The sequence below is a fragment of the Trematomus bernacchii genome, unplaced genomic scaffold, assembly GCF_902827165.1.
Source record: "Trematomus bernacchii unplaced genomic scaffold, fTreBer1.1, whole genome shotgun sequence".
Lineage (NCBI taxonomy): Eukaryota > Metazoa > Chordata > Actinopteri > Perciformes > Nototheniidae > Trematomus > Trematomus bernacchii.
The window spans coordinates 12,517,551-12,533,761 of NW_022988043.1; the positions used below are offsets into that span (position 1 = coordinate 12,517,551).

The 16,211-nt window shown below is 41.9% G+C and overlaps 1 protein-coding gene across 2 annotated transcripts; it reads left to right on the top strand.

The window, feature by feature from the left end:
• The first annotated feature begins 288 nt into the window (after positions 1 to 288).
• LOC117472755 (calphotin-like) lies at positions 289 to 11,794 on the top strand. Of its 2 annotated transcripts, XM_034118133.1 has the most exons (12): positions 289 to 427; positions 2,608 to 3,165; positions 7,959 to 7,985; positions 8,704 to 8,748; positions 8,959 to 9,255; positions 9,581 to 9,613; positions 9,748 to 9,813; positions 10,105 to 10,197; positions 10,373 to 10,459; positions 10,596 to 10,697; positions 10,800 to 10,900; positions 10,988 to 11,794. In XM_034118133.1, exons 1-11 carry the CDS (start codon positions 383 to 385, stop codon positions 10,860 to 10,862), a joined length of 1,416 nt encoding a protein of 471 aa, XP_033974024.1. In that variant the 5' UTR covers positions 289 to 382; the 3' UTR covers positions 10,863 to 10,900; positions 10,988 to 11,794. The 2 variants fall into 2 exon arrangements, with proteins under 2 accessions (XP_033974024.1, XP_033974025.1); XM_034118134.1 differs by lacking the exon at positions 8,959 to 9,255.
• Positions 11,795 to 16,211: the final 4,417 nt, after the last annotated feature.

Genomic DNA, 16,211 nt, shown 5'->3' on the forward strand with positions numbered 1-16,211 from the left:
AAATGTTGGAGCATGTGGGGCTGTTGCCATGTGCTCGAGTAAGAAACTGATCAAGAGAAGGGGGTGTGGCACTCAGCAAGCTGCACGGACCACTCTCTTTCTCCCTCTGTCTCTGCGCTGATGGAGTGGTTGCATAACATCCAGCCAGCGTAGCTCCACTCTGATTCAATCATCTCTGAGCAGCCGTGCACGTGCGTGTGTTTTAGGTGGGGGGGTGTGTCTCTACACGCCCCCGATCTTTCATCCCAGTTCTCCCATAGGTTACATGCAAAGGTACCAGATAGACGGGGGCTCTATAAAGACCCGCTTTGTTCCTTGGCTCTCTCTGCTCCTGTTTTTATTTCTCCGGTCTTTCTTGTTTCCATCACCACTCATCGCCAAAATGCCCAGCAAGAGGAAGAAGAATAAGCGTCGCATGAGGCGGACAGTAAGTGATGCTAGACGGCCTTTCTTTCCACTTCAATGTTGTTCTCATCACGACCAATTACATTTTGTTTATTTAGAACTTATATCAGTTAGTGTGGCCCTTCTTTACGTGAAAACATATTTGACGCGCGCACGTGCACTGCTGCGGCAATCACTGTACTTTTGTTCAGTTTGTGATTGGAGTGATGGGTGAAATGATGTGCGTCTTTACCCTAAAATGCAAAACCTGATTTTAAAAAGTGACGAAAAAAAGCACGTGTCCACTACCAATGCAAAACCTTTTAAATTAGCCTTTTGATTTGAAACAAATCGAAATCTCAATTTAAAAGTGACAAAAATGGACACGATGTTTTTCTTTTTTACTTTGTTTGTTTTTTTTCTTTCTTGAGTGACTCCAATTAGGCATAGTGCGTTCAATTCCGCCTAGATCGAAAACCTTTCCACAAATGCACTCAAATTAATACTTTCAAAACGTAATTGATTTTAGTTGGATTAATTACATCTGGCATTTGTGCAAGAGACAAAGAAAATGGTTCATGTGGATTCCCGAGCGCCACGTGCGGTATCAGCGTGCTCTATGGACACAATTTATAAAGTGCTGGGATTTATATTTCCCATCTTTACACCTCTATGGTCATCAAAGCTGTATAAGCCCACATTATTACAAGTATACAAAAATATATTTGTTCTATCTGCCAGCAAAGCATAAAGTAGCCCCCCCCCCCCCCCCCCCCCCCCCCCCATAATGCACAAACAGGTACACACTGTTCAGTACATGCAGCACTCACGGTCTTATCAAACGGCTATGCATAATGTATGAATCATCATCATCATCATCATCATCATAATACATTATTACGAAGCAGTTGGCCAATAGCATGCTTATTTAAAAATCAGACTTCTAACCCCCTCCCCACTCTTTCGTAACTGCCAGACATTTTACTTCTGAACATTCAGTGCCCAAAGAGGAGTGGGTGTGGCGAAGGGGTGTGTGGGAGTGATGTATAACTAGCGATGTATAACTAGCAAGAAAGTAACAGATGCTTGCAATTCTCAGAGGGCAAAGGTTACTCAGTCACTGAACACGGTCATCTTTTTCCCAATCACAATGATTAATTGTTTTAACCTGTGCTCTTTAACCTAATTTACAACTTTAAAATCATAACTTGCTTCACCACTAAAGGGTTGTAGGTATGGAGTTTCTCAGCGCCTCCCCCTCAAACTCTCTTGCTGACTCTAGGCCCCACACAACTGTATTTGGTAGTGTGTTGACTGGAGGAATGTCTTGCATTTGTTTTGCCAGCGCCTGCACAAACTCTAGTTCTCCGAGTGACACTAGGATAACAACGGGCCCCTAAAGCCCCTTACAGCTGGATGTTATCAGCAATTCCCTCTTGAAAGCTAAAAAGTGCTGCTTGAAGATGTAAAGCTACATTTGTCTCACACATTCCTAAGCATTTTCAATCACACGTGGCAAGGCCTTATTGTTGATGTAGTAGTGAAGATTTTGCCAGCTATTTGTTGGAGGTAAGGGAGGGGTTGTTTTGATGGTGCATAGCTTGACGGGTATAGACTATGAACTGACTGGAAGTCTATAACAAAAGCATTTTCAGGGAGTGATTGTAACCTGATTATAACCTTATTATGAAGTGATTAGGCCCACTGTCTGGCGTGCGGGGCACACATCAGTGCTGCTGACTCTCACTGTTTCTGTTCCCGCTTCACCAGACCTGTCAGAATGGCTTTGATTCAACTAATGAACTCCCATTATCCAAGTAGCTTTGATGGTCCCTCTCCCTGAAACCCAGCCCCTCCCTCTAGTGGTTGGGCCCCTAAAATCTTCTTTAAACCCTGGGGGGGTTTTGTTCCAAGCTGAAAAAACATGTTGGATGGCATGCCTGGTATTCCTGCAGACCAAAATGTGCTGAAATGCTCTGCAAAACGACAACAACAGTATCTAAACGCAACAAGATCCTCAAATAATTCCATCCCATTTGCCTCAATTCACCTTCTTTTTTTTTTAAGAAAATGTAAGAATTTAAACTTGAGTTGTTTGAGATAGATATTGCTTTACCTCGAAGTACTTTATTTATATTAACTACCTTGTAAAATGCCACTTGAATGCATGAAAATGATATGGTGGTTTCCACTGTATTGAAAAGACAACCATCACAATTACAGCAGGCCCAGAGGAGAATCCTTGAAGAGCAGCATGCGGCCAACCCACCAGCCAAAGGGACTCCTGGGATTGCAGTTGGTGCGCCCCCTACAGCCGTCCCAAAGAAGGCGGCTAAAGCACCAGTTAGAGAACTGGCTAGAGCTCCAGTGAAGATCCCAGAGGTTGTTCCAATTGCAGTCCCTATTGTGGAAGCCCCCATAGTAGAACCAGTTGTGAAAGAGCCCGAGCCTGTTGCAGTGGTGAAGCCCGAGCCCGTTGCAGTGGTGGAGCCTGAACCAGAGCCTGTTGCAGTGGTGGAGCCAGAACCAGAGCCCGTTGCAGTTGTGGAGCCTGAGGCCGTTGTGGAGCCTGAGCCAGAGCCCATTGAAGTAGCTGAGCCTGAGGCCGTGCCAGAACCAGAGCCTGTGGTGGAAGAAGCTCCAGCAGAAGTTGAGGTTGAAGCCCTGGTCGTTGAAGAAGCTCCAGTTGTTGAGACCCCAGCAGAGGAGCCTGCTGAAGTTGAGGCTGCGATAGAGCAAGAGGCTGAACCTATCATTCCTGAAACAGAACCAATAACAGAGGTAAGAACTGCTTTGGTTCATACACATGAAGACACTTGACTGTATCATTTGATAAGGGGTGTACCAGTGGATTTGTATAGTGGTTAATCCTCCATAGTTGACAAATGAGTACCTGAGGCACTTGTAATATGGTAATGGCTTAAGTAGAGATGTGGCGACTCTTCAAAGGCCTTATAATACATCCTGTACATTTTAATGGCAGCCTTGGTTATCTTTTGATAGGCTTTCTGTGTAGTGCCATACTTTTTGGCTATCAACAAAAACCGCCAGCAAGCTGTAACCATAGTAACTTCTGACACTTGTTGTGATGAAATCCATGTGCTTCTCTAGACATTTACTTTGTCCAACCAATGTATAAATGGCTACAAACTCTGAATGTTGCATGGTCTTCAAGTTATTTCCACACATTGTGGATCTTAAAGTCTGCTATTTTGGTTTTGTGGAAGAAATCTAAACGGTGTATATGCTGTGGCTCGGCTCTTATAGGAGAAGGGGGGGGTGGGGCTGGTGGGGGGTTAGAGGCAAAGGGAACAACGTGTTCCATTTAGCAAAGAGGTGGGAAGTATGGGAGGGATTGTAGGCTACATCACTGGAGAGTGGGCAGAGCCATTTCAGCAGTCATTATACATTATCTCCTACATTAAAACATGCCTGTGTCATGAAGCACATGGCTTTGATTAAAATGAAACTGCTTTTTTAATAGGCTGGTAGGACTTTAATGGAGAGTTTGTTCTCTAAAATATTGGATTATTTAATTTTGCTGCGAGAAGTGTTTGAAATGTTAATTTGCTGGAATGAACGAGATGGCTTTTTTTTTTAATATAGGCGATCAAGAGAGTTGGTTGAGTTTTAAAGTAAAAGTTGGTAGAAGAACTGAAGCTTGCTTTCTACTGTATTACAATAATTGCTGTTTGGCTAGCTTGCACAGTTGTAGCCTATAACTAAACATGTTTCCCAACATTTTTTTTACCCTCCAACTCTTTACATTAATGTTTGCATTGCAATTTCAACACATTATCTTTGTTTCTTCACATGGCTAACATGTGCACATTTTGGGAACATAATGTTCTGTTTCAGCCAGTACACTGCAGGCAATGCGTCGTGGCACATACAGGCGGCATACTGCACATGCATGTGTCTAACTACACACAGTTGCGCATGTAGGCACACACGCACAGCATTTGTGCACTTTGCTCTCTGTAACTGAGCCATGTCCACATATGGAGCACATGCATGTGTTTGCATGAACGACACTGCCCAGTTAGGAGACAGGAGGTGTAAATCAGTGACGTGGCCTTTTGCTAGAAATTAGTACGTTTACATAGGGTGCAGTGTTTACTTTGCTATAGAATGTCACTCAAGCTTGCGTGTTATGCCCTACCCTCTGAGCTATGCAGGACCAATGGATGTTTCTTGCTCGCCGTCATTGTATAGTTGTTTGGTCCACCCCCTCCTTTGTTCCTACATCCCTCCTTCTCTCCCTCCCACAACATCATCCATCACTCCTTAGCTCCCCTCTTGCCTTGCTGCTTCTCTGCTCCTTCACTGCCTGCAGATGTGCCAGATACAATTTAGATGCTCACATATACGTACAGGCTCTATTGCACTTTGGCAAACTTGACATTTATTCAGTGCTGGCTTTAAATGCAACTCATACAGTAGTCCTTTATATGGTGTTGGGTGTATCGTGTTTTTATGAACTTTAATCAATAATCTTGACACGAGTGGTTACTCTGACACTGTCCGACTAGAGTTGGTCTCCACTTGGGTCAATAGACAGTAGAATCAGAGCAGGCAAAAATGGGGCTTGTATTCAGCTGGCTTTGGGACAAGAGAGAGGAGTCTCCTCCGCTTCTGGTTGTCACCACGGAGACTCAGGTGAGTTTAAACCCCCCCACCCAATATAAAGTCCTGCTTAGTGTTACATGTTATACAATTGTTTGTGTCCTGAGGCAGCGGGTGCGGCTCGTGTTGAGACTGAACATTGTGTACCCGTTTGCTCCCTCGGTGCTCCTGCAGACCTCGACCCCTCCCCCTTCAGTCCCTCACTCATTTCCCTCCCTTGTATATTCATTCTCCCTCATCACTCTTCTTCCCTCCCACCACTTGCTCCTCTGTCTCTCCTTTCACCCTACTCTGGCCTCCCCCTTTCACTTCTGTCTTCGGCCAACCCCTATGGGGCCTATGGGTATTTAATAGCTTATCTTCTTAGCACATGTGCTTGTTCCGCCATGTGTCTCCCTCTTATCATTGGGTTTTTGTCGGGAGGGGGGGGGGGGGGCGAGCGATATTATGTACCTGTTGAGGTTTGTGTAGTTTTGCAAGACGGCTGTCAACTTTATTTATTTTTATAAGATTTATGTAACAAACGTCTATGATGGTGATTTGGGGTACATTTGCTCATAACATCCAATGAAGAGCATGCTTTAAAACGATGAGCATATTTATAAAGGTTGGTGACATGATGTTTGAGGTGTTCTCAGACTTGGTTGGAAAAATATCACCTTGTGGCCACGCACATGGGCCGCTGCCCCATCCCCCCCACCTTCCCACCTAGTGTCCACCCTCTTTCCTTACACAGCACACATTGGGCCTTGCCCACATTTCCTGGCAACTTTTTAGGAGTGTTTTTGGGGGCTCAATAGGTCTTTGTTTAATGCAAAAATCCAAACGCCTCCCTGTTTTGGTTTTAAATTGTGCTTGCTTTATGTTGAGCTTTGTAAAATAGTTTCCCTAAACTCTTGATTCCTGAAAAGGCCAAACGGTTTTCTTATTGCATTTAGCTCATTACATTCCAGATAAAGTTTACCATCTGGATAAAAATGGTCAGTTTCTAGATAAGCTTTGTTGTTGGCTGGAATTGCTTTTCAGTAGGACTGGTGAGGCAGGATCTGCGTTCAGACCAGTTTGTACAAAGTGTTCTGGTGCTTGGACAGCCTGGAGGGGGTGTGTATTCTATACTGTGTGCACGCCTGTTTTCCTGTTAAGCAATAGAAGGCCTATAGTCCACCCCCCTCCCTCCTGCCCTTCCCTCCTCCTTTCTCTCCCCTATACCGTGCCTCAGAGGCTTTAGCTGGAGTATATATTTACCCTAAACCATACATGCATTTCTGCCCACTTGGCTTTTGTTCAGTAGGTTGTGTAAATCTTGGCAAACAGGATTCATCACCTTTCAGTAGCAAAGAGAGGTGGAGATGGTCAACTAACTCACCGTAACCACAAGCATTTTAAGTCTCCTGTGACTTTTCACTCCGTTTGCACTGTAGCATAAACTTTAGATGAATTTGAATGATTGGTCTTATTTTGCCTAGCACCAGACTTGCCCCACATTGTAGAGTGGCTGATACAAGACTTTGTAAATAATTTACTGTTGACTACGAAGTTTTACATTATTTATGTGCTGCTCACTATAGCTCTCCCTATTGGCTGCACATTGGGGGCCGCCAGTGACCATTTATGGCGCATTTCCACCATGGCGCGGAGCGCGGTTTAAGCGTGCCGTGTCGTGCCGGGCCCGTTTTTGGTTGCGTTTCCACTATGCCTAGTTCTGGCCCGGGGCTACTTTTTCACCTTTTTTCTGGCCCGACAAAATCGTGGTTCTATCGGGGCCAACAAACAGGGCTGAGTCGGGCTGAGTTTGCTAAACTAGAGAGAATCGCTGGCAAGGGGGCTACAACTACAACAAAATGAACATATTTTACCGTGATTGAATTGTAATACACGTTTCAAAATGATGCCGAAGTAACAACATACTGATACCGGTTAGTAAAAACCATGAATTAATGCTTTGACAAGTCTGCAGACAGACGGCAGGCGAAAAACCTTTTAAAATGCGTGTTTTCTAAATGGAGATCGGCTAAGCTAACGCAGTATATGCTCCGACCGTCCACACTCACAACAACGGCCTATACAGACATAAATAAACCAGCGACTGTACTCGCCATGACACAGGCAGTCTGTGGTAGGGCTGCTCGATTATGGCAAAAATCATAATCTCGATTATTTTGGTCAATAATTGATATCACGATTATTAAAAACGATTATCCATTTAAAATTTGAACAGTTGATTACCCTGAACTTTAAGTATAATTCAACTGAAAAACCAAAAAAAATAATAGTTTTATTTCGTTTTCGTAATCGTTGCAAGCCGTAATTGCGATTAAAATACGATTAATTGAGCAGCCCTAGTCTGTGGTTTGTACTTTAACTTTTGTCTAGTTTCTGAACAGATATGAGGAGCTGTGAGCTTGAGTGCTAACAGCTAACGGCTGATGTTGTTTTTCTGGGTTACTCATTGAAGATGACGTCACGGCTCCGCCTACACTGGGTTACCATAGATACTACTAATTTATAAAACCTATGTTTAGTGTTCCTCTCCTGACATAAAGCCAACACGCAGCATTCTTTAAAAAAGAAAGTGTGCATTGTATCTTATAGTAAACTTTTACCTTTTTGTAAACTGTGAACCTTCTAAGAATGTCACTGGGTTTACTGTTAATCCTCGAGGCGAATACAGCTACAGTTTGGCTTACAGTTTTGTGAATCCTTTTGCTTGAGGCACATTTTTAGAACTCATATGCCTCTAAGTGTGACGTTAACTGTTGTGGGGGAAAAAGGAGTAATGGAAGCAGTTTAACAGGCAAATGTATTTAATTACCTCTTAATTCTGGTTGATGTGCTTTTATTTTGTATTTATACTTCTGCCCCTCAACATGTTTTCATTGGATACAAATGAATATCTTTATGATGGTGTAGCTGACTTGTAAGTAAACGTTCTCCTTTTTCTTTCGTAGGATGTAGCAGCCCCTGTTGAGACCGAGGTAAGAACTAATTTGCATTTGATACACATGACCCCCCCCACCCCCCCTCTTGCAAAATATTGGTATTAGCCGGAGGCAGATTTCACAAGTGTGAACGAGTATGTTGATCATAGCTTAACATGACTAATTTCAAGTAAGACCTGCTTTAGTTTTTGATGAGTTGGTGTTTTTTACGACATCTGAAAATGCCACATTGGGTCATGTTATAAGGTAAAACTAATAGGTCAATCAGGTTAGGCATGCAGACCCTATACAAAGCATAATGCCGTTCAGAAAGGGCACCTGCCTGAATCCAAGTTTTTCTTTTGTTATCCAAAAAACATACATAACACCACAGTAACTCAGTTTGCATGCTACGTTCAATGGGAGTGTCAAATATTTCTAACTTCACAACTTACAAAAGGCCCCCACACTTGCCTTGTACTTTTTTTTTTTTGGTGGTAGAAAACTTTAAGAAACACAGGCTTATGTTCAGAAAGAAAGGATTACACTTTTATTTCATCAACACCTCACACTACTTTTGATGCCCAATACTGACCAAAGAGGAAAACTTAAAGTTGTAGGTAATGGGCATTTATTGTGCTGCAATTGGTGGGCAGGTTGCTTAAACGGTTTTATTTTAGTTTGTAGTGAAGATAATTGTCAAATATTTTCTATCAATTATGTTTAGCAGATAACCAGCCCTTGTCTTAAAGTGTTTTTATTTCTTATTCTCCAGATTCTGACAGAGGAGGCTACAACTGTAACCACAGCAACTGAACTGGTAAGCACTTTGACAGAAAGTCTTGTCACTATAGTTACATCATTACCAACTATGTAGTCTTGTTCATGCATATAGGTAATCATTCCATCACATATCATTGCCCCGATAGATAGTCAGTGACTCTTACGAACTAAGTGTTACCATTCGTTCATCTGTGTGCATGTTGCATGGTGTTTCATAATGTATGCCGTGTTGACTTTGCATGTCCAGACACTTGATGTCTGCGAGACAGTGACTGAAGTGATGGCAGAGGCCTTGGCAGAGGAAGAAGCAGTCGCCATTACTGAAGCTGCTGAAGAGCCATTGGTAGAAGATCTTGTCAGTGAGCCGGTTGCTGCTGAACCCGCTGTAGAGGAGGCCGTTGCGGAAACCGTGGTGGAGGTTGTCGCAGAAGCAGTGGTTGAAGAGGTTGCCACAGAGGTACCAGAACAGGAGGATGAAGCTGAAATCGAAGTGTTGGCTGAAGAATCACCTGAAGTCTCCGCTGAGTCTGTTGCTATCACAGAGGTGCCAGTTCGATTAAAAAAACGATATTTTTTCCCTTTTCTTGAACTTTTTCTTATTTCCCTTCCAAGAACAAAAAACAATGTCCTTTGACTTTTATATAGTTTGTATTTTGTGATTGTATGTTGCATGTGGTTTGAACAGTTGTGCTTCTTGTGGAAGTTCCCATCCAATCATTTTCATTATTTCACTAGATGCTTTCCTTTCATAAATACTAAACCTTGATTAAGAAGAACTTCATCTAACTTTGTTTGCTGGCATGTTCCTTTTACTTTCATAATGCAACTTAACAACAAAGACTGATTTGCTGTGTCCTGTTATCTTTCAGGATGTTGCTGCCCCATCTGAGGAAATCCCAGTGGTGAGTGTTCTCTCTTTGGACCTAATCAATGTGTTTTCTTTTGGCAATATTTCCAAAAGTAGCAATTTTACTTGGGGCCCCACATGCTTATGGTGTTCTGGATATTGACATGGCAGTATATGTTGTCTCACCAGGAGCCAGAAATCGTCCCTGAGGCTCCAGTAGAAGAGGCTGAAGCCCCTGTAACTGAAGTCAAGGAGGTAAACCCTGAACTTGTAAACAATTGGGAACTGCATGTCATGTGATCATTTAGGATTTGCTGCATTCTACCTTTAAATCACCCTGAAATACAAATTTGGTTTATGTCAGTATTAGGACATTTCTATTGATGCCAATGCACTCTGCTTTCAAGCCATTTAAAACAAACCTAGTTCATAGCCACTTGCCGTTTTCTCCTGGGATGTGTGCTTATTAGTTCTCATTTACATTCTTTAACCTTGCCTGTGGAATATCTTTAAATGTTCTCACCTTGTTCCCTTATGTTTCTCCAGGTCCTTGCTGAGTGCCTGGTCGATGACTTTGTTGTCACAGAATCTGTCGCTGCCGTGGAGGTCGCCATCGCTGAGTCTGCTGCTGTCCATGCGGTGAGAGCATCTAAAATGTTGTTCTTTGACATTGAAATTAGTTCTGGATAAAGCCCCCACTAAAAATAGACCGTCTTCCCAGCAATGCAAACCTGCTGTTAAAAGTGTTTTTTGCATAATACATGTGCTACTTGTATGCTCTGCTTTAACGGGCATCTCCGTTTGCTTTATTTAGGAAGTTGTGGAAGTTATCGACACCCCCTCAGAAGCAGAACTAACACCTGCTGAGCCTGCTGCAGCCCCCGCAGAGGAGATGATCATTGTGAGTTAATATAAAGCTTGGAAATTGTACAAACTTGTATGACTATAATGTAAAACACCACCATTATTGCTAATATTATAAAAAGAATGTCGCACTGTTTGGTTTTTATTAACCGGCCCCACCCTTGTCTTTCCAGGAAGCCGTTCCTGAGCAGACTTGTGTGGATGTGCTGTCAGAACTCAAAACTGAAATTTGCGACATACCATGCCAGATGCAGTCTGTGCAGATCAGCTCAATGGTAAGAAGCAAAGCATGACAAATGTCTACAGTAATTATCAAATATATAATATTGGAGATTCACTGTGCACTCGACTGATCTAATGTCTTATTTTCTGTTCAGGAGATGTTAGTGGAGCCAACGTTGAACGGACACATTGTTCCAGAGCTCTCCATCGAGGGCTAGATCCACATTACACAGCTTGGAAGACCTTTTCTGTCTTTGTAAGTATCTAACACATTGAACATCTCACTTGAATAACTGTTTCAAGCAGCAGCAGCAAACTGACTCCTATCCTTTGTCTTTTACAGATTCCCCATTGGCCATTCGGAGTACTCAAAGCTTTACAGCTGACGTGTTAATTTTTTTTTAGGGGTTTACTCCACGCATTTGAAGGGACATCCACACTTTGAAGTGCCTTTCCGGCCCTGGTTTTTATCAAAACACCAAACCAGATGTCACTGAGCCAAAACCAGCTGCATTCAAGGCAGCACAACAGACTTGTCATAAATGTGCAGAAATGGAAACAAACATATTGTGACTCCTTATCTGTAGTATTCCCCAACAACCCTGAATTTGCATTAGCAGTGGAAGCAGGAGTGCTTGAGAGATGACGATTCCTAAATCGATATAACTGGCAGTGCCTGATATCTGGGCATGTTCCTCTCTCCAGCACGTCTGCGTCTATACAGCATAACCAATGCATGTGAAACCTGTAACGATGATGAATGTGGCTATAGTTGTACTGGGGCCTGTTCATGTGGAATGGAAAACTTCACATTTTCGAGAGGTCTTTTTTTACCATCAAACTTTCCCCAGCCTTAATTTCTGTCCTCCAGTTCTCTCTGCCGAAACTAAGTGCCGAATCTATCCTAGAGCGGGAGTTTTTGGTTGCATGGCCACTGGAAAAAGACAGTTTGGGGGGCAGGGGTGAGCTGAGAGGCCATGCCCTTCCCCTTTTCCTTCACTTTTTTAAATCCATTTTGTATAGACCCTATGATGTGCTACAGTTTTGTTCAAAGTCTGTGCTCTGGAAAGGAAACGTATTGTGATCTGGTGATTTGATTGATGTGATGATGTTGGTCCACGTTTGAAATAAAGCTGTAACTCATTGTGAAGCAGGAGTACTTGTTGTTCTTTCTATACACTATCACTCACACAACATATCAGGAGAAATAGTTTGCATTTAATTGCGTTAGGGACATGACTAGTAAATGTGAAATACAGTATATTCTCTCAATTTTCTATCAATTCTGTACTGGCAATATCAGATTTTTAGAAATGCAACATGTAAAGAATAGTGTGGCTATGTTTTTTTTCTTTGGAGATAAAAATGGTAATTTTTAATCGGTAACAATTTACTTGATACAAGTCTTTGCTTAATATTGTAGGGACTCGTTTAATTTCTCGACTTCCCCCTCCGGTAGTCGGCTACTTTAGAAAGTCTGTTTTAAATATCCTTCGTCATAGAATTTCAAATTGCCTTGTGATGTGGCCATTTGAATTATTCTTAATGAGAAACGCAGCTTTATAAACTCAACTAACATTAAAGGTCCCCTATTATACTGTTTTTCATCAATATATTATAGGTCTCAGTTATATACAAAACATGTCTCTGAAGTGTTTGGCTCCAAATACCAAACGGATCATTGTAGCGTCCCATAAACCTCTCTGTTTCAGCCCCGTTTCAAAAGTGCTGATTCTCTGTCTTTTACTTTAGATGAAAATAAACGTTTCAAGAACCAGTAAAAAGCTAAAGTAAATCCAGGAGCGAATTCGCAGACAGTAAAACTGACCGTGGAAAACACGATCATGCAAATAAGAAAAAACAGGAATCTATGGTGACTAAACGGAAACCTGTAGATAACGAGAAGCCAACGATTAACCCTTTAACTGCCAGCGCCACCATTTGGTAGAGTACATTTTGTGTCTTGATATCTTGTTGAAAAAAATAAAGTGTAACTCCATCTGATTCAGCCAGCTCTACCCTTTGGTTGACATGTTATGCACAAAACAACCTCTAGATTTGTCACTGTGGTTCGAACAGAATGCCCTTCAGCTAGCTTCCACTGAGAAAGTTGGCATGCTAAAAAATCACTGCTGAAGAAATCACTCTTTTTGGTCAACTTTTGTAAGGTAACCATATCCTTTTTGACATATTTTAGTGTCAGAGCACTTACTGAACATATTTAGATAACTTGATGCACAAAAAAAGTTTTAATAATGGTGTAATTATCTTTTTGAAAATATGCTCAACCAACCGGTCGAATTGGCTTTTTATGGTAAACTAGCAATATTACTTTTTCAGAGTTTCAGAGATGTTTTCCAATAAAATATGGTAAATAAATGGCTAGATTCATGGTAATATTACTACATCTAGTACTGCCTTATGAGTCTCAGAGTGAAAGAGTGATAATTTATATAGCCCCTTTCATGCATGGCATTCAGCCCAAAGTTGCACACAGATGAGCAAGTTAGGCCAACACAGGATATAGACATTTGCTGTTAGGCCAGTGGTTTCTTGTTAGGCCAATTCAGCATATACAGTAAGATGAGCAAGTCTTTTTTTTATTATGAAAAAGACTTAACTTAACTTTTTTCCAAAAAAAATGGTTTACAATTATAATTTATTATCTTTTATGAATATATCTGGTTGTATATATTGCTCATTTTCCATAAAAGAAACAAATGTATTTCAGTTTGTGTTTTATTTGAGTTTGATGCATACAAATACTGTACTGTATATGATGATTGTTGAAAATGCACTTTTACCATAAAAGGCCAGCTCGACCAGTTGGTAGAGGCTCATAAAAACAAAACTGTGTGGTCAGTCAAAAAAATTAAAATTGTTTGTGGTTATTTGATAAAAAAATGCAAACAAATCATTTTTCTTTTTATCTTGGTCTGGCAGTTAAAGGGTTAAAGAATCCAAAGGGCCACAAATGAAAGTCCAGAAGCAAGAGGAAAGTTCCCAAGAGGCTTTGCAGTCTGTAGGAGGGAGAATAAAGTAATCCTCTTCCAGGGAGAAAGCACAGTCTGATCTCAGAAAGCTCCCGTCTTGTGAAGACCTCATGGAGTGGGTGAAGGAGGTCCTCTGCACGACATCCCCATCGACCCAATGGGCTGACCTGGACCTCGATTGTCTTCTGGACACGGTGAAGAAAGAAAACGTCCAAAAAGCCACGGAGGAAAAGAGGATTGAGATCCCTCGGATGGAGAACATGGTGGCAAACAAGAAGAAAAGGGACTCGTACGTATGCTTCGGATCAAGACCAAGACTGGTTTCCTGAGCAGACCAATTAACAAAGTTAGCCTTCTTCAGGAGGCAGAGGACTTTTTCCAAGTCTAAACGGACTATTTTTGTCTTTATTTTAATTTGTTTGTCTCCTGCCCCCTGCACACACACAAACCACACTAAGCATTTTTACTGATACTGATTAGTGAGTAAAGATCACTTTTCCAAAAAAACTGCAATATATGAACTCTGAACAAAAATAATTCAAGAAAGAGATCTGGACGTATATTGTGTGTATTGTCATTTATTATAGTGTAATTATAATTTTGTGAAATGATAATTAGGGGCCGGTATTGTAGGTGCCATAATGCTACTTAGCCCAAGTTCATTATTTGTATTATTATTATTTGTTTACGTCACTTTTATTTGTTTGTTGAGCACTTCCGGTAATTGTCACATGGGTGTGGTTTGTCTATAGAGAGGCGAAGTCCCTCCCCTTCCGGTTGAGCTCCATGGGACCTTATTTCGGAAAAGTTATGCATTAGCCGCGTTCACACCGGAGTACTTTTCACCGTACTTTTCGCGTTTAGTTCCGTTAGTACCCCTTATGTCGCGTTCACACCAAAAAGAGCACTTAATCCCGGGAACTTTTACCCCCATTTTTAGTGCCTGCTGAGAGATGGTACTTTCCTGGGGGAAAAAAGTGCCCGAGTTCTGATTGGCTGGGCGAATTGCAAACCACGCCCCGAACAACTCTGAAATGTTTTGTAGAGCCGCCATTTTATTATCCTGGCATTAGCATTATTAGCATTAGCATTCGCCCAGTGCACAAACGGAGAGAGACTAACTTATGGCAACACAAAATAAAACATGGGAGCGGTGGAGATGAGGAGGTGTCGGCGTTCTGGCGATTTACTCGGAAGGCTTCAGTAGACGCTGCTGGGAGTCCCATGCAGCTTCTACTGAAGCCAGTCCCCAACTCCGGGGACTTCCGGCCGGGGACTCCGGGTGGCAGTATACGCCGTGAAGTTGTTTGCGGCCTGCCAGTAAACCCAAAGCAGAAGAAGACGAAGTGACGTCAGCGGCTCATTTGCGTAATCTTCCCTCAGGGAAAAGTACTCTGGTGTGAACGCGATCTGTACTAAATGCCCTGGGGTAATAAGTGCCAGGGCACTGAGTGCCGGCACTAAATACGGCAAAGTACTTGGTGTGAACGCGCCTATTGAAGTCAATGGAGAGAGAAAGATTATCTTTCGATCCCGTTTGAATTGTGCCACGAATTACACATATGATGTTTGTCAATTTAAAAGATAATTTTACAAGTCAAAAAAAAAAAAATGTGTCGTAAAACTGTGAAGTAACACTTTTTTTTGTGTGAACCGCTCAATGACCTACATCTCCCGTCTCGCACCACACACCAAGACGGCCGTCACGTTGGCACATTTCACTTCTTTCTTTCAGAATGAGGCGAAAAGTATTAAAAGAGGTGAAAATCACTACAAGTCTGGGCATGTTGAGAGCTGTACATACACAAAAGGGGAGTTAGTCGGTTCGTAAGAGCCAGCATGCAGGACCGGGATTCTGGGATTTGTAGTCTTTCTAGTTGCGTATTTTTCATAGTCTTATATTTCAACAGTTTTACGACAAACTGTGACTTTTTTGACATGGAAATTATTATTTAAGATTGACAAACATCATATGTGTAATTCGTGGCACAATTCAAACGGGATCGAAAGATAATCTTTCTCTCTCCATTGACTTCAATGCATAATTTTTCCGAAATAAGGTCCCATGGGTCGGAAGTAGATGGGCGGGACTTCGCCTCTCTATATAAGTCACCTGTTTCATGTTGAGTGTGGATGACAGAGGGTGAGCTTGTGCTGTCATTTTTTCTGTTGACCGTTTTGTTCATAGCTATGTTATGATTTTGTTTATTAAATATCCTAAAACTATCTTGCTTCAGTATGGACTTTCTCTTTGAAAATGCGTCACAGTTTATAGCCAAGTTTAGTCTCTCTGCGACTCAAACGTAACTGGGGATTGAGCCGCCACAACAGGTATACGATCCTAAGTTACAAAAAGATGAGGTTATCATGAGGTTGTTAACATCGCAATTTATCAGTGGATGTTTGCTGGAACTACTTGTAAACAGCGTGTTTCCTGACAGACACACAGGGTAATTTATTTAGTTTAAAAAAAATTATCCGCTGATTTATAGACGTCTCTTTCCCAATGTTAGTCAATGGGAAAAAGTCTTTCTGGGCCCAGTGACGTCACGGACTGATACGGAAATTGTAGTA